At 44.9% G+C, this 25,025-nt stretch overlaps 3 protein-coding genes across 3 annotated transcripts in view; all 3 read right to left on the bottom strand.

Moving 5' to 3' along the window:
- Positions 1–24,418, bottom strand: part of LOC140363625 (uncharacterized) — a 48,923-nt gene extending 24,505 nt beyond the window's left edge. Inside the window, exon 1 of the mRNA XM_072450255.1 lies at positions 24,081–24,418. Within this exon, the coding sequence (XP_072306356.1) occupies positions 24,081–24,385 (305 nt within the window). The 5' untranslated portion in view covers positions 24,386–24,418. The remainder of the gene's footprint in view (positions 1–24,080) is intronic.
- LOC140362538 (uncharacterized) lies at positions 7,360–12,743 on the bottom strand. The gene is made up of 3 exons (XM_072448625.1): positions 12,735–12,743; positions 10,987–11,333; positions 7,360–9,196 (listed from the first exon to the last, which is right to left on the bottom strand). The coding sequence occupies exons 1-3, from the start codon at positions 12,741–12,743 to the stop codon at positions 7,477–7,479; spliced, it is 2,076 nt and encodes a 691-aa protein (XP_072304726.1). The 3' UTR covers positions 7,360–7,476.
- Positions 12,961–19,419, bottom strand: LOC140363564 (uncharacterized). Its single transcript, XM_072450198.1, has 2 exons — positions 19,026–19,419; positions 12,961–13,533 (listed from the first exon to the last, which is right to left on the bottom strand). The coding sequence occupies exons 1-2, from the start codon at positions 19,367–19,369 to the stop codon at positions 12,963–12,965; spliced, it is 915 nt and encodes a 304-aa protein (XP_072306299.1). The 5' UTR covers positions 19,370–19,419; the 3' UTR covers positions 12,961–12,962.
- Positions 24,419–25,025: the final 607 nt, after the last annotated feature.

Genomic DNA, 25,025 nt, shown 5'->3' with positions numbered 1-25,025 from the left:
GATTTTCCCTCAAATATTTGATGGCGGTTATTACATTTTTTCTCAAGTAAATTCATGCAATTTACTTTGAGTTCAATTTAATTATTACCTCTGTCAAGAGGTTTGTAAATAAAAAAGATCAGTTACATTTCATAAGATGAAGCAGGGGAATGGTTTATATGACTCAAAATGGAACTGGAAAATTATACTTCATCATAAACTGTTCAAAAGAGCCATGTTCGTCCAGTAGTGATACAATGTTAATAATAACCACTTAGGGAAAACAAGGAATGATTCTTCTCTAATTGTTATGCGCTCATTATTCCACCAAAGATATGATATATACACATTTTACAAAACCTTGATCATGAAACAACCATTTTAAGATTGTAACATCTTTGTTTAGGTTGTGTGTCTTGATTGGCTCTTTCCAGGCAATAAGAACAGATTTTACCCCAGGATTTTCCACATCCTCAGAATGACTCATCTGCCAGTAAGGCCTGTATAGGAACCCCCGGCACCACATTACTCTCAGTATAAGGCCTGTACAGGAACCCCCGGCACCACATGACTCTCAGTATAAGACCTGTACAGGAACCCCCTTCACCACATTACTCTCAGTATAAGGCCTGTACAGGAACCCCCGGCACCACATTACTCTCACTATAAGAACTGTACAGGAACCCCCTTCACCACATTACTCTCAGTATAAGGCCTGTACAGGAACCCCCGGCACCACATTACTCTCAGTATAAGGCCTGTACAGGAACCCCCGGCACCACATTACTCTCAGTATAAGGCCTGTACAGGAACCCCCGGCACCACATTACTCTCAGTATAAGGCCTGTACAGGAACCCCCGGCACCACATTACTCTCAGTATAAGGCCTGTACAGGAACCCCCGGCACCACATGACTCTCAGTATAAGAACTGTACAGGAACCCCCTTCACCACATTACTCTCAGTATAAGGCCTGTACAGGAACCCCCGGCACCACATTACTCTCAGTATAAGGCCTGTACAGGAACCCCCGGCACCACATTACTCTCAGTATAAGGCCTGTACAGGAACCCCCGGCACCACATTACTCTCAGTATAAGGCCTGTACAGGAACCTCCGGCACCACATTACTCTCAGTATAAGGCCTGTACAGGAACCTCAGGCACCACATTACTCTCAGTATAAGACCTGTACAGGAACCCCCGGCACCACATTACTCTCAGTATAAGAACTGTACAGGAACCCCCGGCACCACATTACTCTCAGTATAAGACCTGTACAGGAACCCCCGGCACCACATTACTCTCAGTATAAGGCCTGTACAGGAACCTCAGGCACCACATTACTGTCAGTATAAGACCTGTACAGGAACCCCCGGCACCACATTACTCTCAGTATAAGAACTGTACAGGAACCCCCGGCACCACATTACTCTCAGTATAAGACCTGTACAGGAACCCCCGGCACCACATTACTCTCAGTATAAGGCCTGTACAGGAACCCCCGGCACCACATGACTCTCAGTATAAGACCTGTACAGGAACCTGAAGCACCACATTACTCTCACTTTGAGAACTGTACAGGAACCCCCGGCACCACATTACTCTCAGTATAAGGCTTGTACAGGAACCCCCGGCACCACATTACTCTCAGTATAAGGCTTGTACAGGAACCCCCTTCACCACATTACTCTCAGTATAAGGCCTGTACAGGAACCCCCGGCACCACATTACTCTCACTTTGAGAACTGTACAGGAACCCCCGGCACCACATTACTCTCAGTATAAGACCTGTACAGGAACCCCCGGCACCACATTACTCTCACTTTGAGAACTGTACAGGAACCCCCGGCACCACATTACTCTCAGTATAAGGCTTGTACAGGAACCCCCGGCACCACATTACTCTCAGTATAAGGCTTGTACAGGAACCCCCTTCACCACATTACTCTCAGTATAAGGCCTGTACAGGAACCCCCGGCACCACATTACTCTCAGTATAAGGCCTGTACAGGAACCCCCGGCACCACATTACTCTCAGTATAAGGCCTGTACAGGAACCCCCGGCACCACATGACTCTCAGTATAAGAACTGTACAGGAACCCCCTTCACCACATTACTCTCAGTATAAGGCCTGTACAGGAACCCCCGGCACCACATTACTCTCAGTATAAGGCCTGTACAGGAACCCCCGGCACCACATGACTCTCAGTATAAGACCTGTACAGGAACCCCCGGCACCACATGACTCTCAGTATAAGGCCTGTACAGGAACCCCCGGCACCACATTACTCTCAGTATAAGGCCTGTACAGGAACCCCCGGCACCACATTACTCTCAGTATAAGGCCTGTACAGGAACCCCCGGCACCACATTACTCTCAGTATAAGAACTGTACAGGAACCCCCGGCACCACATTACTCTCAGTATAAGAACTGTACAGGAACCCCCTTCACCACATTACTCTCAGTATAAGGCCTGTAGAGGAACCCCCGGCACCATATTACTCTCAGTATAAGGCCTGTAGAGGAACCCCCGGCACCATATTACTCTCAGTATAAGACCTGTACAGGAACCTCCGGCACCACATTACTCTCAGTATAAGGCCTGTACAGGAACCTCCGGCACCACATTACTCTCAGTATAAGGCCTGTACAGGAACCTCAGGCACCACATTACTCTCAGTATAAGACCTGTACAGGAACCCCCGGCACCACATTACTCTCAGTATAAGAACTGTACAGGAACCCCCGGCACCACATTACTCTCAGTATAAGACCTGTACAGGAACCCCCGGCACCACATTACTCTCAGTATAAGGCCTGTACAGGAACCTCAGGCACCACATTACTCTCAGTATAAGAACTGTACAGGAACCCCCGGCACCACATTACTCTCAGTATAAGAACTGTACAGGAACCCCCGGCACCACATTACTCTCAGTATAAGACCTGTACAGGAACCCCCGGCACCACATGACTCTCAATATAAGAACTGTACAGGAACCCCCGGCACCACATTACTCTCAGTATAAGGCCTGTACAGGAACCCCCGGCACCATATTACTCTCAGTATAAGACCTGTACAGGAACCCCCGGCACCACATGACTCTCAGTATAAGGCCTGTACAGGAACCCCCGGCACCACATTACTCTCAGTATAAGGCCTGTACAGGAACCCCCGGCACCACATTACTCTCAGTATAAGAACTGTACAGGAACCCCCGGCACCACATTACTCTCAGTATAAGGCCTGTACAGGAACCTCAGGCACCACATTACTCTCAGTATAAGAACTGTACAGGAACCCCCGGCACCACATTACTCTCAGTATAAGAACTGTACAGGAACCCCCGGCACCACATTACTCTCAGTATAAGACCTGTACAGGAACCCCCGGCACCACATGACTCTCAATATAAGAACTGTACAGGAACCCCCGGCACCACATTACTCTCAGTATAAGGCCTGTACAGGAACCCCCGGCACCACATTACTCTCAGTATAAGGCCTGTACAGGAACCCCCGGCACCACATTACTCTCAGTATAAGGCCTGTACAGGAACCCCCGGCACCACATTACTCTCAGTATAAGAACTGTACAGGAACCCCCGGCACCACATTACTCTCAGTATAAGAACTGTACAGGAACCCCCGGCACCACATTACTCTCAGTATAAGGCCTGTACAGGAACCCCCGGCACCACATTACTCTCAGTATAAGGCCTGTACAGGAACCCCCGGCACCACATTACTCTCAGTATAAGAACTGTACAGGAACCCCCGGCACCACATTACTCTCAGTATAAGGCCTGTACAGGAACCTCAGGCACCACATTACTCTCAGTATAAGAACTGTACAGGAACCCCCGGCACCACATTACTCTCAGTATAAGAACTGTACAGGAACCCCCGGCACCACATTACTCTCAGTATAAGACCTGTACAGGAACCCCCGGCACCACATGACTCTCAATATAAGAACTGTACAGGAACCCCCGGCACCACATTACTCTCAGTATAAGGCCTGTACAGGAACCCCCGGCACCATATTACTCTCAGTATAAGACCTGTACAGGAACCCCCGGCACCACATGACTCTCAGTATAAGGCCTGTACAGGAACCCCCGGCACCACATTACTCTCAGTATAAGGCCTGTACAGGAACCCCCGGCACCACATTACTCTCAGTATAAGGCCTGTACAGGAACCCCCGGCACCACATTACTCTCAGTATAAGAACTGTACAGGAACCCCCGGCACCACATTACTCTCAGTATAAGAACTGTACAGGAACCCCCTTCACCACATTACTCTCAGTATAAGGCCTGTACAGGAACCTCCGGCACCACATTACTCTCAGTATAAGGCCTGTACAGGAACCTCAGGCACCACATTACTCTCAGTATAAGGCTTGTACAGGAACCCCCGGCACCACATGACTCTCACTATGTTTCCATTGAGCTTCACATTCAGGATCACACCAGCAATGCTCTGATTTGACCTGAAATTTTGCTTTTGATAATTGCAGAGTTTTGAATCGGATACAAGGTTTTTTACCATGTCATATAAATCTTGAGACTGTTTTGTTTCACTCCTCAAACACTAAATGTAAATCGGGAGATTCTGGAACATTCATTTTTATAGTTTTCATTTGACTTAGACATGGATCAGAGTCCATTGAGGTGTATTTTTTCTCCAAAATTGTTCATTGGTCTTTATGGAGTGCTACACCGAAATATCTAAGATATTCCATTTGGCAAAGTATTTCTAAAGGTCATTTAGGAAGGGGGATGCCAGAATTAGATAATTTCAGTTTTATGAACATTATATTTGTATTCATAAATTGGACAAATTTTTGAGGAAAATGGATATGGACATTTCTGCTTTGGTCAAATACAATAGAACATCTGCAGGCAATTTTATGTTCCGTCCCATCAATTGTAACGCAGTGAATTATTTTTGATTTTCTAGTAAATTTGGCCAATTGTTCAAGTACAAAGAGAACAGGAGGAGGGACCAGGCACAGCCCTGTCTGACCCCTCTGTCCAAATTCAGTGGCTCTGTCATGTGACCATTGATTTTAATTCTTGATGTTGGACCATTGTAAAGAGCCTCAATATTTTGTATAATTAAATCGTCGATTTAAAATTTGCTCAGTACTTTAAATAAATAAGTCCAGCTACAGAATGAAATCCTTCTCCTCGTCCAGACATATTCTTCCATCTTTGTTTAGTTGTGTGTATTTGTTTCATTTTGTGTAAAGATGGTCTTATGTCGTCTTGTGTTTGTCATTTGCTCATGAATCCTGTCTGATCTTTGTGGATTCAGTTTGGGAGGATTTGTCAATCAACACTGCAACTCCTCTCCTGTGTTTGTCTCTGTATAAGGTTTTAAAACTAAATATGGTCAGTTTTTGACGTTTAATGTCGTTCAAATGTGTCTCTCATAAATATATAATGTCTATTCTTTCTCTTTTAATTTGTGTTAACATTTTGGATCGATTGGGTTCAGTATGCTGTTTAAGTTAAAGGACGTCACTTGTAAAACCTCCGATGTCACTGGGTTGATTGCTTTTGCCATGGATCATTTTCAAACACAAGAACCACAGAAACAGGAAACAGACGAAGAGATAAAATCAAAAACACATGTATTTTTTTAATGTTCCCACAAATCCAATCACCTACATTTGGCACTCAAATGACTGGATGGAACTGGGCACAGAGTCCTAAAGCAGACAGCCAACATGAAGCATAAAGTCAACCAGTTCAAGTCGTCCATCATCGTCTCTGTCCCCAAGAAGCCCCGGATCACTGGACTTCATGACTACAGACCTGTGGTGCTGACAATTGAAGTCATGAAGTCATTTGAGCGCCTGATCCTCCCCCACCTCAAGTCCTTCACCTCCCCCTGCTGGACCCCCTGCTGGACCCCCTGCTGGACCCCCTGCAGTTCGCCTACAGAACCAACGTTGTGGATGACGCTATCAACCTGGCCTCTCCACTTCACCCTGCAGCACCTGGACTCCCCGGGAACCTACGCCAGGATCCTGTTTGTGGACTTCAGCTCTGCATCAACACCACCTCCTGCTCTGCTCCAGGACAAGCTCTCCCAGCTCAACGTGCCTGACTCCCCCTGCAGGGGGAGCGCTGACTCCACCTGCAGGGGGAGTAGTGACTTCCTGATGGATCAGAGTGTGTGCGGCTGGGGAAGAACACTGGAACCATCAGCACAGGAGTTCCACAGGGCTGTGTACTTTCTCCCCTGCTCTTCTCCCTGTGACAAACTGCTGCACTTCCAGCCACAACTCCATGAAACTGATGTCGTGGCAAAAATCTCTCGGTAAAACAAAGAAACAGAGTTGTCTTGTCTCAAAAGTAAAATGTTTAATCTTGTGATTGAATCAGAAATAAACTCTTGTCTGCTCCTTTGCTCCCCAAAATGTGTATATAAACAGATGGTCACATGACCCATTCCACATTTACAATTCACAGGCAGGTCTATATAGGCAGAGATGCAAATGGCACAGGCAAAAGGAGAACAAGAGATACAGGGTTTACATTTACATTTTGATCGCCGACACCTTAGAGAGACAACAGGCACGTCCTGGACACCCGTGGTTCCTTCTACTCGAATGGGGAGGCGGAAAGTTTACCGGCTCTGAAGAACAAAAGCAGCTTATTGCCCTGATGTGAAGGCCTGGCCCTGCCTGGGGTGACCAGGATGTCTAGACATGTACATTTCCAGGCACCGAGGGGTCTATGTCCCACTTGTCACAGCCTCAGAGGCAACAGCTGTTGTGACTGTTTGGGCGTTACAAAAATTAAATGAACTGAAATTGAAACAAGGCAGAAGGGCCAGATTATTATTATCATTTTTTCATAAAACTGATCAAGTTTGCGGATGACACCACCCTCATTGCCATGACGAGATCACACTCATCGGGCTCATCTGGGACGGGGATGAGTCTGCCTACAGGAGGAGGTGGACCGGCTGGTGTCCTGGTGCAGCGGTAATAACCTGGAGTTGAATGCCCAGAAGAGTGGAGATGATCGTGGACTTCAGGAAAGTCACAGCCCAGCGAGCTGCTCTCTCTGCCTCACACAGACACGTGTAAAGCTGCTGCTCGGAGCTGCAGGTGATGAAAACCAGCAGCGTCCTGAGTCCTGTTTAAAGCTGACAATGTAGTGAGGCATTTTAACTCATTTGACCTCATTACCAAACTGAATATGTAAGTACTGAAGAACAATAGATCTATAGTTATAACATATTTGAAAATAAATATAAAATAGAAGACTCAATAAATACATACAATGTTAATAAACCCTTATTTATTCAAAATCACATTTTGTTTACATTGTTGAACAGGTATAAAAAGAAGAATTAAAGGGGCAGTGGGAGAGCGAGGGGTCCGGGACTCTGGACCTGAATGTTAGATTCAGACTATCAGCGTACCACACTTTGAGAACCACTGACACAATGAACTGACCACAAGTCTTCAGTCTTGTTCTGTAAAGCTGTATGGTTCCTCTTTTATGTGTGTTCGCATGTGCTCAGCAAGACTATAACTTCGTGTAAATGTTTTATCACAAATAGAACAGATGAAGGGTTTCTCGCCTGTGTGACTTTTCACATGTCGTGTTAGAGAGGAACCACAGGAAAATCGTTTTGGACATGTTGGACACTCGAATGGTTTTTCGCCTGTGTGTTTTCTGATGTGTATTCTTAGACCGGAACGATCTACAAAATGACTATCACACATTGGACAGCAGAAGGGTTTTTCCCCTGTGTGAATCTTTTCATGTGAATCTAGGTTTTTCTTTTGGATAAACCCTCTTTTACACGTTGAACAACTGTAGGGTTTCTCGCCCCTGTGAATTCTTTCATGTCGTCTGAGTGCAGAACAATCTGAGAATTTTCTCGTACATATTGAACAGCTGTAGGGTTTTTCGCCAGTGTGAACTCGAATGTGCTTCTTGAGTGTCGATGCTAATTTGAATGTTTTCGTACACGTTAGACAGCGGAAAGGTTTCTCGTCTGAGTGGACTCTTTTGTGTATTTGTAAATAACTCTTGTACTTGAATATCTTCTTACACACTGGGCACTGATGTGTATTGAGAGATTCTTCAGAGTTTGTGCCGATCTGGACTTGCTCGTGGAGGTCTCCGTCAGCCTCGGTCTCCATCGGTGCTCCCGACCAGCTGAAAGGGTCACACTGGTCGTCCTCATTGAGTGTGTCAGAAGACCCTCCCTCAGTCTGTGGGTGTAAATGTGGCTCTTCGTCGTCGTTCTCTCCTCGTGTATCCTCTTCGTCCTCAGTTTGATGAAACACGGTCGACTCTTCTTCCTTCACACAAACTGCACTGATCTCTGGACTGTGAGTTCTCATGTGCACCGCAAGACTATAATTCCGTGTAAATGCTTTATTACAGGTAGAACAGCTGAACGGTTTTGAGCCTGTGTGAGTATTTACATGCCGTCTGAGGACAGATAAATCTGAAAATGGTTTCATACACGTTGGACAGCTGTAGGGTTTTTCACCCGTGTGAATTCTAATATGTACTTTGAGGGCAGAAGAATTTGGAAAACGTCTCGTACATGATGGACAGCAGTACGGTTTTTCACCTGTGTGTTTTCTCATGTGTACTTTGAGGGCAGAACTACCTGGAAAGCGACTCAAACATGTTGGGCAGCTGAAGGGTTTTTCACCAGTGTGAGTCCTCTCGTGTGAAATGAGGGCGCCTTTTTGGGTAAATGCTTTTTTACAGGTTGAACAGCTGTAGGGTTTCTCACCTGTGTGGATTCTAACGTGCGTCTTGATCTGTGATACTGAGCTGAATTTTTTCTTACAGATTGGACAGCTCAAAGGTTTCTTGCCTGTGTGCATTCTATTGTGCCTTTGTAAATGACTTTTGCACTTAAATATCCTCTTACAAACCGAGCACTCGAGTGTATTCTGCTTGAGAGATGTTTCAGAGTTTGTGCTGATCTGGACTTGGTCGTGGGGATCTCCGTCAGCCTCGGTCTCCGTCTGTGCTCCTGAACAGCTGAAAGGGGCACTCCAGTCGTCATAATTGTCAGAAGACTCTCCCTCAGTCTGTGGGTGTAAACGTGGCTCTTTCTCGTTCTCTCCTCGTGTTTCCTCTTCGTCCTCAGTTTGGTGAAACACTGTCGACTCTTCTTCCTTCACACAAACCTCACTAATCTCTGGAACGGATCTGAAAAGAAAATAGAAATAAAATGTAAAAACACAGCATCTGAAATTATGTAAATCACCCCACTCTTGGATCGAAAGCCCTTTTACGGTAACCTAATTGATGGCAGTTGGAGGATATCCATTTTTAATAACGTCTTACCATCATACGCTCGCTCGTTTTATTATGCCACTAAATGCACAGACAACCAAGCGAACGCTTAACCGCAAAGAGGCTCTCTGTCTTTTGACTTGCTCAGTCTAATTTTTCCAATTCAAGAACGATCCCAGCTTCCTCAGACACAGTGTATGAAAGCGTGAGCGGCTCCTGGACCTAAAGGGCTCGAAATGTGACCTACGCTGCCCTACGAGACACTATAAGATAAGATAAGCCTTTATTTGTCCCACAATGGGGAAATTCCAAAGTTGCAACAGAAAGTAGTTACAGAACTGAACACGATAATGTGCAATGGCTGAAGCAATTGCTAGTGTCTTCATTCTTGTGTAAAAGTACTACATGTGTGTAAGAGTACTACATGTGTGTAAGTAGTACTACATGTGTATAAGAGTACTACATGTGTGTAAGTAGTACTACATGTGTATAAGAGTACTACATGTGTGTAAGTAGTACTACATGTGTATAAGAGTACTACATGTGTGTAAGTAGTACTACATGTGTATAAGAGTACTACATGTGTGTAAATAGTACTGGTAATACTACTGAGAAACAAATTACATTAAAGCCGCACTAGCAGCAATGATGGCTCTCGCCTTCCCATCCGTCCATGTTTTCTGCTGCGTTTTGCGGCATACTCAGTAATTCTAATGCTAACTAGCATTAGCAGGAAATCAAGCCTTTTTTAAGGGTATGTTACGGAATATACATTTTTTTAAAAAAAATTTAATTAATTTTCAATGTATCTAGATGAAAAAAGTGTTGTTTTGAGCTCGATCGGACGGAAAACCTAGGACAAGTACAATTTTGAAAAAGAAAGTCAAACGTGGCGGCCTTAATGCACCATTAATTTAAATGGGAAAAAGTATTGATACTTCTGCAAATAGTGAAAAAAGTACAAGTTGTTCAAATGTGAAAAATAATAGCACCCCTAAGACAGTTAAAGCGACCGTACAGAGGTATAACTTGTTGAAATCTTCAAGGAAACGGCTGCTGTGATTTCAGACGTTGTAAAGTGAAAAGCCAAGTAAACATCACAGGACGTGAAGGCTAAACGGATGTAAGACTTCAAAGCGCGGCTCGAGCTAAAGTGGGCGTGTCAAATTAGATATGTGCACATATTCTTATTATTTTTATAATCAACATAATGTCAGGTTCATATCCACTTGTTGGGAACCTTTAAATAAACTTCAGGTTCTTTGTAATACATAAAGTTCATTATTTTGAGGCCTCATTTGTGCTGAGACTCTCAAGACGCTGCAGTACCAAAGGACTGGCCACTGGGGGGCGACTCACGACCATTAAACTAACAACAGTAGATATTTTAATGGATCCATGGTTTACACAGGTCCACTTCTGCCAAGAGGAATAATGAGAAGGTTAATACAGCAGAGAGGAGGTCCTGAGGGAGCACGTCACCCATCAAAGGGGGAAAAGCTTAAAACTATATTTATGTGCACAGAAGATTTGTTAATATGAATGTTTCAAGAAGTAGGTCTATTTTAAAGTAGGAAAAAATATGAATGTAAATTGCTTTAACGGGCATTTAAAGAAGAGGACACAAAATGGCCTCTTGAATGAGTGCGATTTTTTTTTCTTTTTTCTAACGGTAAAGTGAGAATTAAAATGGTTGCGCCTACACTGGCAGCAGCTGCTCTTCCGGCTCCTCTTTAATCCAAGAACTCTCTTTGATTTCTAAATCCAGTCCCTCGTCCAGTCCCTGGTCCAGACCGGGTCCAGGACTCTCCGTAGTCCTGAGATCCGCTTTGAGCAGCGCGACTCTCGGGTTCAGCACCGAGTCCAGCAGCTCTTGTTTCCTCTGGTTCTCTTCTCTGGAGCGGCGCAGTTCCTCCTCAAACTCCGCTGTCGTTCTTTCAAACAGCGCAAATATCTCTTCCGCAGCCGCAGTCAGCCGCGCATTCACCAAAACTCTCAGTGTTTGACCTGCGGACATTTTAACGCTGTTGTTTTTAGCTTTAGCTTCAGACTAACGGCACAAGAGAGAGCTGAAAGGGCGGCCCAGTTTGACGTCATCAGAACGCGTCGATGCGAGTCTACATTGTCCGGAAGTTGGATTTGGAACATCCGCAAAACAAAACAAAACAAGACTTATTTTAGATTTTTTTTGTCGTGATATTTTTGAATTGTCCAGCCAAGATGATATTTATGAACGTATATCCCAAAATGCGGAACCATACATATATATAAGAACAAATAAATAAAACAACAAAATCACAGACTTTAATGGGATTTCCGGGGCTGTTTATTACATGAGTGAAACAGCCTCTTTCAGCTTCACATTAGTTAAAACACAAAACATGCTCTCTATTTTATCAAAATCACGTCATTTTAATAATATCAGAATATGTTATATGTACAGGATTTTATGATGAAGTGTATTTCTCAAAACCTTTTTTTTATTACACTAAAAAGTGGAGGGTAAATCAAATGCCCAGTTTTCAGATTTTGGGCAGAGTTCTTCAAAAGCACTCGGACCACGTGAGGGTCCAAATGTTCAATCGGATTTGGTTTTAAGATATTTTACTTACAGCTTGAATTAAAAAAAAACTCCAAAAGGGCTCTTGCCATAATCGCAGTGTCTTCCCTGCTGGAGCGGCGACCTCTGCACATTTAGACACGTGGGTGGAGCTACATTCATGAGTCTCAGTCATTTTGACATCTACACATGCTGTTGCCTCGCCGCTGTTGGTCATGAAAAACAGCACGGAAAACTGAAAATGAAAAGGACAGAACCTGAGATGGAAATGAGTTGGAAATACCGGCAAGTAGGCTAACGTTTATCAGCATAGCCGCTAGCATTAGCCAGCTGCTAACGACCTGAAACAAACAGCTCAGCTTCAGTCTGGAGTGAGTTCTGTGAGTCCACTGGTCCCTCCTGACCAGTCACACATTTCTGGACAAACAAGGTCTTTGGGGGCGTGACAGAAGAGAAAGAATACTTTGTTTTGAGACATCCCACGGTGAACATGCAGCTTTTGTCCTCTAGATGGCAGGAGAGTGTGTCACGTCACTTCAGACTCAAGGATAGGTTAGAATCTGTTGATGTCATGATCTCAGTGGCAGAACGCCGATGTAACTCTGCAAAGACCTTTCAGCTGAAAACAGTCCCATCTTTGGAGTTGAATGGCACCGCTTGAATCATATACACGTGTTCATAAACCATAAACCAGGTCAGCAAATCTGAAATCTGACAGTTAAACAGCAATTTCCAACATTGAAATCTGACCAGCTCGAACTCTGTTTTAAACTCGGAATTCTAGAATGTCACGTGAACACAAGCCATTGCTAAAACACACACAAAATGGAGGACATGGACATTTGAACACGACTTGGATGACGTGGATGCCTTGCCACGCCCAGCTCAGACCAAGGCCATGTCTATAACTGGACTATACCAGGTCTAATCTGGGCCTAAAGCAGGTCTAAAATACGACAACCAGAGGTTCTTCACAAGGAGGATAAAAATGTGCATAAAATGGACTGTAAATTGAACGTACCACCAGAACAAACTCTCGTAACAAAAGTGGTACACATACCATTCTGAGAACCATCGCTTTAGAACGTTAGTGTATCACTTGAACACAACCAGTTCTGTTCAGCTGTGTGGTTCCTCTTTTGTGTGAGTACTCATGTGCGCCGAACGATGATGACCTCGTGAAAATGTTTTATTACAGATTGAACAGCTGAAGGGTTTCTCACCCGTGTGAACTCTTAAATGACGTTTGAGGTCAGAACCATCGGAAAATTGTCTCGTACATATTGGACAGCTGAATGGTTTTTCACCAGTGTGAACTCTCATGTGTTTCCTCAGATTCGACGTTGATATGAATGTTTTTGTACAGATTGGACAGCTGAAAGGTTTCTCATCTGAGTGGATTCTTTTGTGTATTTGTAAATAACTTTTGTACTTGAATGTCTTTTTACAAATTGAGCACTGGTATCTATTCTGCATGAAAGTTGGTTCAGAGTTTGTGCTGATCTGGTCGTGGGGGTCTCCGTCAGCCCCGGTCTGCATCAGTGCTCCTGACCAGCTGAAAGGGGCACTCCAGTTGCCATAATTGTCAGAAGACCCTCCCTCAGTCTGTGGGTGTAAAAGTGGCTCAGTTTGGTGAAACACTGTCGACTCTTCTTCCTTCACATAAACTGCACTGGACTCTGGAACGGATCTGAAGAGAAAATAGAAATCAAATGTAAAAACACGGCGTCTGAAATGAGGCAAGAAAATAAAACCCACCTCTAACATCGAGTTGAAATTATAAATGAAACCTGCTTAGAGCATTTTCTTGCGGCATGCACACACATATATACACATATATAATTTATATATAATATATACATGTGTATATTATAGCTGGGGTCCTCTGGGAGTTTGAGAGTTCTTCAGTATCTTTGCTGTTCCTGTACTTTTCTGGACCGAGATGTCTAATGTTTTTCCCGGATCTGCTCAAGCCATTCCTCCAGTTTGGGGGTCACACCTTCAGTTTGGGGGTCACTGCCCCGAGTGCTCCGGTCACTACGGGCACCACTGACACCTTCACGCTCCAGACCTTCTCCAGCTCCTCTCTGAGGCCTTGGTATTTCTCTAAGGTCTCATGTTCCTTTTTCCAGATGTTTCCATCCCATGATGCACTGCAATGTCCACCACCACGGCTTTCCTCTGACCCTGGAGACCACCACTATGTCCGGTTGGTTCTCCACCACCATGCGGTCTGTCTGTATCTGGAAGTCCCAGAGGACCTTGGCTCGGTCGTTCTCCACCTTTGGAGGTGTGTCCCACCTGGTCCTTAGGGTCTCCAGCCCGTGCTCTGCTCAGATGTTTCTGTACACTATGCCAGCCTCTAGGTGGCGCTCCATGTATGCTGTCCCTGCAGCATCTTACACCTGCAGTTGGGAGGAGCCTTTATGCTGATGATGGCGCTCTATGGGTGAGAGGGAGGAATCTCCGGTTTTACGAGGCGAAACTGCAAAGGGCAATACAGCAGGTGGAGCAGTGGGCCCTGAAGTGGGGGATTAAACTGTCCGTACGGAAGTCTCAAGTGATCTGTTTCTTCAATGGGCATAGGGACGTCTCCCTTCGACTGCATGGGCAGGTGCTCGAACAGGTCAGGGAGGTGAGGTTCTTGGGGGTCACCTTTGACGAGAGGCTTAGTTGGCGTCAGCACATTGATGAGGTCAGTGGTAAATGCAAAAGGGTGAATAACTTGCTTCGTTGTCTATCCGGCCAGGACTGGGGGGCCAGCAGAAGGTCGCTCCTGGGTATTTATCGGGCCGTCATGAGGGCGGCTATTGATTATGGCTGTATAGCCTACATGTCTGCGGCTGAGACTAACTTAAAGAAGCTTGATGTGGAGCAAGCCCAGGCCTTGCGCATCTGCTGTAGGGCTTTTAGGACCTCCCCTGTCTCGGCGCTGCAGGTTGAGTTGGGGGAATTGCCGTTACGGCTCCGGAGGCTAGAACTTCTGTTGGCTTACTGGGTGAATGTGCAAGGTCATACGAGCTCTCACCCGGTGAGGGACTTTCTCAGGGTTGATGAGGGGCAGAATGAGGCTGGCAGTATGGTTTTCAGCCAGGTAGGAAATGCGAAGGCGCGGCTTGCGGGGGTTGGTGATCTGCGTGTGAGCCCGTCGGTGGCTTTGTCTGCTATAGCTCCGTGGAAGTTTGTCCCGGCTCCTGTTGATGTTAGCTTGCATGGCAAGCTTAGAGGAGTCGCTGGGAGGGCACCGCAGTTTGCCGTTCAAGCGCTCATCGATAAGCACTCAGGTGATGTGTTTATTTATACCGACGGGTCTAGGGATCCTGAGAGTGGGCGTACTGGCGCCGCTTATTTTGTGCCTGACCTGGGGCTGGCGGTCAAGAAGAGGTTGACAGATCGCCTTTCTGTTTTCACGTCGGAACTTATAGCGATACGGTTGGCGTTGGAATGGGCGGAATCTGCTTTGCAGTGTTGCGGCATTGTGGTGGCCTCTGACAGCCTTTCTGCATTGCAAAGCATTAAATCTGGGAAATCGGATTGCAGACAGGATGTGTTGAATGGCATCTTCTGTCTGATGCTCTCCCTGTCCAGGAAGGATGTGAGGGTTTCCTTCATTTGGGTCCCTGCGCATGTGGGGGTGGATGGTAACGAAATGGCTGATGCACTGGCTAAACGTTCCCTTCGGCGGCCATCAATTGATGTGGCGGTTGAGTTGGGCAAGTCTGAAATCAAGCCCGTTATCAAGAGTCATGTGGTCGGCCTTTGGCAGGAATTTTGGAGCCACTGTGTTACTGGACGGCATCTCTATCACATACAGGGTAGTGTGGGTCCTTGCGGGTCTATGGGCAGGAACGCGTGGGAGGAAAGGGCCTTCGCCCGCATGAGGATTGGCCATACTGGACTCAATTGGTCACTGAGTAGAATAGGCAAACATCCGACCGGTCTGTGTGGTCACTGTCGGGTGCCAGAGACTGTCGAGCATGTGCTGATTTGCTGTGAGGCTTATGATAGAGAAAGGGCCGGGTTGGCCTTGTGGTTTCGGAATAATGGGCGGGAGTTCAATCTGCGGAACGTTCTGGCGATCCAGTCACAGGGTTTGTGTCAGGCTGTGGTTGCTTACTTATGTAGCACAGGGCTGGGTAAACGTTTATAGAGTTGGGGGGTGTCGGAGACTGAGCCGAGGATGAGGAGCAAGAGGATGTTCTAACGCGCTTTGGCTTCATGGGCCTAGAAACGACAAAGTGATGGAAGAAGGACTTCTAAAGGATAAAACGACAAAGACGTCCCATGACCTCATGGGCTTTGTACTCCCAAAGCAATGGAATAAGATTTTTTAAAGGACTACGACAAAGTCTGAGGGGAGGAAGAACTTCTATAGGATACAATGTTGTTGTTGTTGTTGTTGTTTTATGGCGGTTGGCATCCAAGTGTTGCATTACCGCCAGACTTTATTCCTCAGACTTTGTCGTAGTCCGTAAAAGTACTCCTTCCATTGCTTTGGTGTTACAAAGCCCATGAGGTCATGATATGTCTTTGTGACTAGAATGTTGTTGTTGTTGTTTTATGGCGGTTGGTATCCAAGTTGTTGTTGTTGTTGTTGTTGTTTTATGGCGGTTGGCATCCGAGTGTTGCATTACCGCCAGACTTTATTCCTCTGTGTTACATCACTGCCACCTACTGTAGTTGTACATCTTAGACTTTATTCTTTAGGCTTTGTTCTTTAGGCTTTGTTCTTTAGACTTTAGACTTTATTCTTTAGACTTTATTCTTTAGACTTGGTTGTTGTTGTTGTTGTTGTTTTATGGCCAATTGTTGCATTACCGCCAGACTTTATTCCTCAGACTTTTCGTAGTCCTCAGACTCTGTCGTAGTCCGTAAAAGTACTCCTTCCATTGCTTTGGTGTTACAAAGCCCATGAGGTCATGATATGTCTTTGTGACTAGAATAGTTGTTGTTGTTTCAGAGACCAACCGGCTTTATTCCAGGGAGACTCTTCTTCATCTTCCTCTCCTTCTTTGACGTTCGGTGCTTCCACCGTACAGCTTTATTCTTCAGGCTTCATTCTATAGGCTTTAATATGTCCACTGATGTCGCCGCTTGGTAGCCGTGCGTCTACGAGACTGGGCGAGGACAGGAGACCACCCCCACCCCCATCTCGTCACTCTGACTCCCCACAAGCAGACCCCCATCACTCCGACTCCCATTTAGCGCCTTTAGCCTGTTTTCTATATCTGCCCAATCAAGTTCCTTTGTTCCAAGGAATCTCCCTGCAGCTTTAGCAATGATCCTGATCCTTTCAGTTCTGCTTTGAGTCTGAGCAGCACAGTTTACAACATCCACCATAAAGAGTACAAAATCCTCTCTATCCACAACCAGGGTATTCTCATTAATTCTGGAACCTGCACACTTGGGACCTCCACTCTTGAAACCTTCACACTTCTTGGGAGCCACGCTGGCCTCTCTCATTTCGCCCTGGCTGGGAGCAGCGCTGGCTCCTCTCTCTGTATTTACTCTAAACTCGTTACTTGAAACTTTCTTGACTGCATCTGCATAGGATATACCTTGAGAGACCTTTATTTTCTGCACCTCAGCAGCTCTTTTGCTAAACCTGCATCCCCCGTAGGCAGAGCTATGTTCTTCCTCACAGTTACAGCACTTCAGTTTTGCACCCACGTCACACTTCCCATGCTCATGATCTCCTGCACATTTACCACATCTTTGCTTCCCTCTACAGACCGCTGCAATATGCCCAAAGCGCTGGCACTTAAAGCAACGCAGGGGCGGTGGAACATATGGCCTGACGCTATAGCACATGTACCCAATGAACACCTTACTAGGCAGGCACCTCCCTTCAAGTGTTACCATTACCGACAAGCTGTCACATCTTACCCCAAACCGGGTCACCTTCAAACGCCTAGCGTCCACCACCGTAACTCCCGTCAAATTCTCCTTAACTTCATCCACAGACGTCGCCGTAGGGACACCTACGATAACTCCTCTGACCGTGTTTCTTTCAGCATCAGACACAAGAATGTCCTTTCCACCCAGACGTTTAGTTCCAATCGCCTTCCGTTGCTGAGCCGCGTCCTTGCACACGACCAGCAGCGAGCCATCTCTAAGGACACTCGCACTCTTGATCACTCCCACAGCTACAGTTAGGCTCTTTGACAATGCCACTGAATTCCACTCCTTAAAGGATGCACTATCCTGTGCAAGCTTTATGATCACCTTACAGTCTCTGCTCTCACCCCGGATATCAATAGCTTCAGCCTCATCCTGCTGCTCATTCCCAGAACCCTCGGACGAGCTAAGGGACTTTTTACGTTTCCGGGCCCGTGCAGGCAGAAAAGGCTGCTCCTCCACGCCGTCCAGAACGTCTTCCATCCCCGATCCACTCTCCTCCGCCATCTCCCGTCTCTCCAGACCGGGTGTTGAGCAAGGTCTCCTCACAGTTTTAGTCCAGGGCTTGTTCTTCCTGCGGCGGATAGTGTTTACAATGACAAAGGCATCTCATGACCTCTTGGGCTTTGTCAAAGCACTGGAGGTCAAAGCACTGGAAGAACAACTTTTAGGACTATGACAAAGTCTGGGGAATAAAGTCTGGCGGTAATGCGACACTCGGCTGTCGACTGCCATAAAACAATAACAACAGCAACAACAGTCTAAGGAATAAAGTCTAGCGGTAATGCAACACTCGGATGCCAACCGCCATAAAACAACAACAACAACAACAACCTGCAGTTATGTGCGGGATTGTCTCAGGGACCCCTTTGCACGGCCTACACCTTGGGTCTTGTCTAGTGTAGTATTTATAGATCGATATGTATACGATAGGTTCCTCCTTCCAATGTGCACCGTCCTGTCTCAAATAAATATAACACACTTATAATTTGATCGCTCACTGCACAGTTCACTTTCTGCACTACATCTGTAAATTGTATTGTAAATTATGTGTACAATGCATGCCATATTTTCTTTGATATTGTTCAAAGAACAATTGTTGTTCATTTTGCATCGAATCACCAAAGTCAGTTCCAGTTCTGTACATTTTGTTCACTGACAATGGCAAAAAAAAACTTCTAGTCCTAATAAAACTACTCAGCATCCACCTCCTGCTGGTCCTCCTCCTCTTACACAACAATGTCAGTAAAAGTGCAGTTAGATGTTTGAAATGGTTGAGCTTACACTTGTAGCAGCTCTTCTCTTAGCTCCTCTTTAATTTCCAGGTCCAGTCCCCGGTTCAGTCCCTGGTCCAGACCCTGGTCTAGTCCCTGGTACAGATCCTGGTCCAGTCCCTGGTCCAGACCGGGTCTAGGACTCTCCGTAGTCCTGAGATCCGCTTTGAGCAGCGCGACTCTCGGGCTCAGCACCGAGTCCAGCAGCTCTTGTTTCCTCTGGTTCTCTTCTCTGGAGCGGCGCAGTTCCTCCTCAAACTCCGCTGTCGTTCTTTCAAACAGCGCAAATATCTCTTCCGCAGCCGCAGTCAGCCGCGCATTCACCAAAACTCTCAGTGTTTGACCTGCGGACATTTTTACAAACGGCTTTGTTTTTAGCTTTAGCCTCGAGCTAACGGAACACGGGAGACACGAGCTTGTTTTTCCGGCAGACGAGGCGCGGCTTGCGCACTGCTGCCCTCTGCTGGTCAGGCGATAAAACACTAAAATACTTCAGATTAGCTGCACTTTCTAGATTTTATAATATCCTTCAGCTTCTCTCAAAATATATATATATATATAAATAGCCCTCTCTGTTTGGAATTTCTTAATATTGTATTCTCTAGTTTTTAAGTTTTTAAAGACTTCTAATTCAGAAAGCCCTGAGAACAAAAAACAGAGCTGACTACTTCCTGTACAATTCCAATCTGGTACAAAAAGTATGACAAATGACACAAAAAGATATTTTAAAATATTTGAAGATTTATGTTAATGTTTGCCATGTTTTTTTTTGTCTACCATATTTATTATCAAACCAAAACAGTTTCTCGTTTTTATTTTATGAACAGCAAAATGGATCATTTGCATTAATTTGTAGTGAAATCAAAAGCACTTTTTCAGTTTTAATTCTGTAAATGTTTTACAAAGGCTCAACTGAAAAAACACAAAAATCAACTTTTATATGTATTTACAAATGAGTTATTAAAATCAAGCAATTAAGCAAAACAAGGACCACAGTAACCACCTGACTAAAATGTTTATTGAAGTTTAAAAATCGTTCAAGAGAAATAATATTTAAATTATATAAATGCATGGATTAAAATAAGTAGGAACAAGAGGGTTATTTTATTTTGACAGATGAAGGGGAGAAATGTACATCCAGAGAACCACAAAGTCTCTGCCAAGTAGTCCACATTACCAAGTGGCCCACATTACCATGTGGCCCACATGTGATTTGGGCCTGTCCTGTTGGAGTGAGAGCAATAGAACAATGTTTTTAACCATAAACCAGGTCAACGAGTCTGACAGGTCAAAGAGCACAGGTTCTGTTCACTATTTGATGTCATAATCTCAGATGGAGACTAACCCATGTCATAGGTTAGGGAAAAACAGATCATCCCCATGGAGAACATCCCCGTGGAGAACAACCCCGTGGAGATCATTCCTGTGGAGATCATTCCTGTGGAGATCATTCCTGTGGAGATCATTCCCGTGGAGAACATCCTCGTGGAGACCATCCCCGTGGAGATCATTCCTGTGGAGATCATTCCGGTGGAGAACATCCTCGTGGAGAACTTCCTTGTGGAGAACTTCCTCGTGGAGAACATCCCCGTGGAGAACATAAAGACTGGAACAAGACTTGAATGACGTGGATGCCTTGCCACGCCCAGCTCAGACCAAGGCCAGGTCTATAACTGGACTAAACCAGCTCTAAAATAGTTCGACGAGAGGTTCTTCAAAAGGAGTCCATGTACCAACAGAACAAACTCATGTAACACAAGTGGTACACACACCATAGTTTGAGAACCAACACTTTAGAACATTAGAACGTTGCATAACCACAACCAGTCTTGTTCTGTTCAGCTGTCCGGTTACTCTTTTGTGTGAGTTCTCATGTGCTGCGTGTGACGATAACTCCGAGAAAATGTTTTATTGCAAACAGAACAGCTGAAAGGTTTCTCACCCGTGTGAACTCTCAAGTGTCGCATGAGGCTTGAACGGATCGAAAAACAACTCTTACATGTTGGACAGCTGTAAGGTTTCTCACCTGTGTGGATTCTAATGTGGCTCCAGAGAGTTGATTTAACTGCAAATGTTTTCATACATGTTGGACAGCTGTAAGGTTTTTCACCTGTGTGTTTTCTCATGTGTGCATTAAGGCCAGAATGATTCGAAAATTGACTTGTACACATTGGACAGCTGTAAGGTTTTTCACCTGTGTGTTTTCTCATGTGTGCATTAAGGCCAGAACTATTTGAAAAACAACTCGTACACATTGGACAGCTGTAAGGTTTTTCACCTGTGTGAGTCCTTTCATGTAATATGAGTGCGCTTTTTTGGGAAAATGCTTTTTTACATGTTGAACAGCTGAAGGGTTTCTCACCTGTGTGGCTTCTAATGTGACTTTGCAATTGACTTTTATACTTAAATCCCCTTTTACAAATTGAGCACTGGTATTTGAGACATTGTTGAGAGTTTGTGCTGATCTGGACTTGGTAGTGGGGGTCTATGTCCGACTCGGTCTCCATTTGTGCTCCTGAACAGCTGAAAGCGGCACTCCAGTCATCATCATTGTCCGTGTCAGAAGACCCTCCCTCAGTCTGTGGGTGTAAATGTGGCTCCTCGTCATTCTCTCCTTGTGTTTCCTCTCCGTCCTCAGTTTGGTGAAACACTCTCGACTCTTCTTCCTTCACACAAACTACACTGGACTCTGGAGTGACTCTGAAAAGAAAATAGAAAAAAATCTAAAACTACAACTTCTGAAATTACTGTAAGAAAATAAAACCTTTAACATTGATTTGAAATTGTAGAAAAAGCTTCAGTTGTAGTCATCTGGACTCAGTTTAGAAAAAATAGATGTTTCGACTCTCATCCAAGGGTCATTGTCAATAAGCGAATTTAGGCCGGGAACTCAGATATTTATACTATTCTGTGGTAAGTCCAGCACATTGGGCGGAGCCTCCTGAAGTGGAAAGAGTTGTTTGTTTAAACAGAAACTTCTTTGTTTCTAACGAGCTACACCATTTGTCCTTTAATGGACTATTAGTATCCCCTTTGTCTTTGTGTGTCCCAGGCTCACGCCCTGAGGACCTGATTAGCATCCGAATGTCCTGGTCCTCTACCTCTCCAGGGCTTCAATATTCCATTATAGATTACAGAAGGTTGAATCTTAACCCTCCATTTCTGTTTAAAGACGGTCTTTCTTTTTTTTTTTAAACAAAAATAGCTTCCTTGACTCCTCTTTCAACCCATCTTTTCTCCCTGCTTAAAACCTTCACCTCACCGTCTTCAAACGAGTGATTAGAGGTTTCAAGATGAAGGTTCACGGCGCTCTGTGGTCCTGAACTTGTATTTCTTCTGTGCTGAAAAAGCCTCTTGTGCAGAGGCTGTTTAGTCTCTCCTATGTAGCGTTCTTTACAACATTTTTTTCTAAACTGAGTCCAGATGATACAACTGAAGCTTTTTCTACAATGGAACACTCCTGGACAAATGAGGGATTACACCGACATTGATTTGAAATGATAAATTTAATTGTCTGTGATGGTGAGGGTGTAGTTCAAGTAGTACAAACAATCTTGAAGCTGACACCATGCCATTATATCAGACCCAAGCAAAAGCTTTATAAACTATATAAAACGCAGTGAAACTGTGGAAGGAGGAGCTCAGCTACAATACAAAACAACAAGCTCCTGTTTAGCCTATTTTTCCCCGTTTGCACCAAATAAAGACCTTGAGAACGATCCTCACCTCTTGCAGTCGGTTATAGACTAAACATCGACACGAGAAACCTCGAATCTCAAAAATGACTTTATTTCAGGTCAAATCAGAGCATTGCTGGTGTGAGCTTGAATCTGAAGCTCAATGGTCTCATCCTGAGAGTAATGTGGTGCCTGAGGTTCCTGTACAGGTCTTATACTGAGAGTAATGTGGTGCCTGAGGTTCCTGTACAGGCCTTATACTGAGAGTAATGTGGTGCCGGGGGTTCCTGTACAGGCCTTATACTGAGAGTAATGTGGTGCCGGGGGTTCCTGTACAGGTCTTATACTGAGAGTAATGTGGTGCCTGAGGTTCCTGTACAGGCCTTATACTGAGAGTAATGTGGTGCCGGGGGTTCCTGTACAGGCCTTATACTGAGAGTAATGTGGTGCCGGGGGTTCCTGTACAGGCCTTATACTGAGAGTAATGTGGTGCCGGGGGTTCCTGTACAGGTCTTATACTGAGAGTAATGTGGTGCCGGGGGTTCCTGTACAGGTCTTATACTGAGAGTAATGTGGTGCCGGGGGTTCCTGTACAGTTCTTATACTGAGAGTCATGTCGTGCCTGGGGTTCCTGGACAGGTCTTATACTGAGAGTCATGTGGTGCCGGGGGTTCCTGTACAGGCCTTATACTGAGAGTAATGTGGTGCCGGGGGTTCCTGTACAGGCCTTATACTGAGAGTAATGTGGTGCCGGGGGTTCCTGTACAGGTCTTACTGCAGATGACAGACACTTGAGTCTGACGGAGGAAGTGAAGAATCCCTGGGTAAAATCTGTTCTTACAACATGGAAGGAGCTGATCAGAACTAAACTAAACACAGATGGTACAATCTTAAACTGGTAAATATGACCAAAGGTTTTGTACCAAATAGAACTGAGCTGAGACTCAAGGTCTGGAGGACAAAAGGTCTAAAGGTTTTTCACTTTTATAGGTATGTATAGGTATTTACACACAAGGAGTTATTATAAAAATGAAATTAGAGTAAGTCATGACCATTAAAACCCTCTGACTGAGGGTTATAATGGTCCTCCACCAAGATCCCCAGACGCTTCACTTCAGCTTCATCTCGTAAAATTTACTACAAATGTTTCATCACGTGACTTTTTCATTCTTAAATCGATTAATCAAAAGAATCATGGTTAGACTAATTGATTAGTAAAATGATCGTTAGTGGCAGCCCTGAAGAAAAGTCAAATGAATATAGACCAATAGATATTGATCATAAGGAATTAGTGAATGTTATTCTTTCTTTTTTGTTTCTTTGTCCCATCGCCCCGCCCACAGGCAGACAATTACAGTCACTTTGATGTTTCAAATGGTTCAGCTCACATTTGCAGCAGCTGCTCCTCTTGTTTGACGAGCTGTTCTTCTGACTCCAAGTCCAGATCCTGGTTCAGTCCCTGGTCCAGACCGGGTCCAGGACTCTCCGTAGTCCTGAGATCCGCTCTGAGCAGCGCGACTCTCGGGCTCAGCACCGAGTCCAGCAGCTCTTGTTTCCTCTGGTTCTCTTCTCTGGAGCGGCGCAGTTCCTCCTCAAACTCCGCTGTCGTTCTTTCAAACAGCGCAAATATCTCTTCCGCAGCCGCAGTCAGCCGCGCATTCACCAAAACTCTCAGTGTTTGACCTGCGGACATTTTAACGCTGTTGTTTTGAGCTTTAGCCCCGAGCTAACATGAGCTAACATGAGCTAACATGAGCTAACTGCACAGCGGAGAGACGGAAGCTAGTTTTACTACTTCTTCTTCTTTTTCTTGGGGTTTGCGGGTTGCAAACATAATAAATTGCATTAGCGCCACCATCTGGAGCTGAAGATGCTTCTTTGTGAATTTTACAATCTCCGAAGTGAAAAAGTACGGAAGCCTCGAGCGGCCAATGGTGCTTGAATCGGTCTAAAATATATTATTATTTTATTTATTTTAGTCAGTTTCATGTTTCAACATGAACACACGATTTAAGAAAAATATAATGATAAAAATAACTTTTTAAAAATGAAGTTAAAGTTATTATAACAAAAACAAGTTTTAATGTTAAACGGGGAAGGATCAGTCACTTCTGTTTGAACAAATGTGGATCTTCTATGTAGTACTAGTACTAGTACTGTATTAGTATTCTTTTGGGTGAAAGTTGATTATTCACAGGTTAGTAGTCGTTGGGACTGCATGTCCTCCCTTCTCTTGTCCCCATTTCACACTAAACTGTCCGGTCTAATAAAGGCTTCAGCCACAACAATCCTTTAAAGAAAATTATAATAAATAATAAAAATGTGTCAAACGA

The sequence above is a fragment of the Eucyclogobius newberryi genome, unplaced genomic scaffold, assembly GCF_026437365.1.
Source record: "Eucyclogobius newberryi isolate DKJ021-1_F unplaced genomic scaffold, fEucNew1.0.hap1 SCAF_17, whole genome shotgun sequence".
Lineage (NCBI taxonomy): Eukaryota > Metazoa > Chordata > Actinopteri > Gobiiformes > Gobiidae > Eucyclogobius > Eucyclogobius newberryi.
This window is presented reverse-complemented; position numbering and strand designations above follow the sequence as displayed.

What these genes read in the sequence shown, in the direction of transcription:
- LOC140362538 (XM_072448625.1), bottom strand. An exon ending in GAAGAGCAGCTGCTGCCAGT is followed by an intron (nt 9,197 to 10,986) that starts GTAGGCGCAACC and finishes TTTTCTTTTCAG; the next exon opens with ATCCGTTCCAGAGATTAGTG.
- LOC140363564 (XM_072450198.1), bottom strand. Translation starts at nt 19,369, where the DNA reads ATGTCCGCAGGTCAAACACTGAGAGTTTTGGTGAATGCGCGGCTGACT. An exon ending in AGAGAAGAGCTGCTACAAGT is followed by an intron (nt 13,534 to 19,025) that starts GTAAGCTCAACC and finishes TTTTCTCTTCAG; the next exon opens with ATCCGTTCCAGAGTCCAGTG.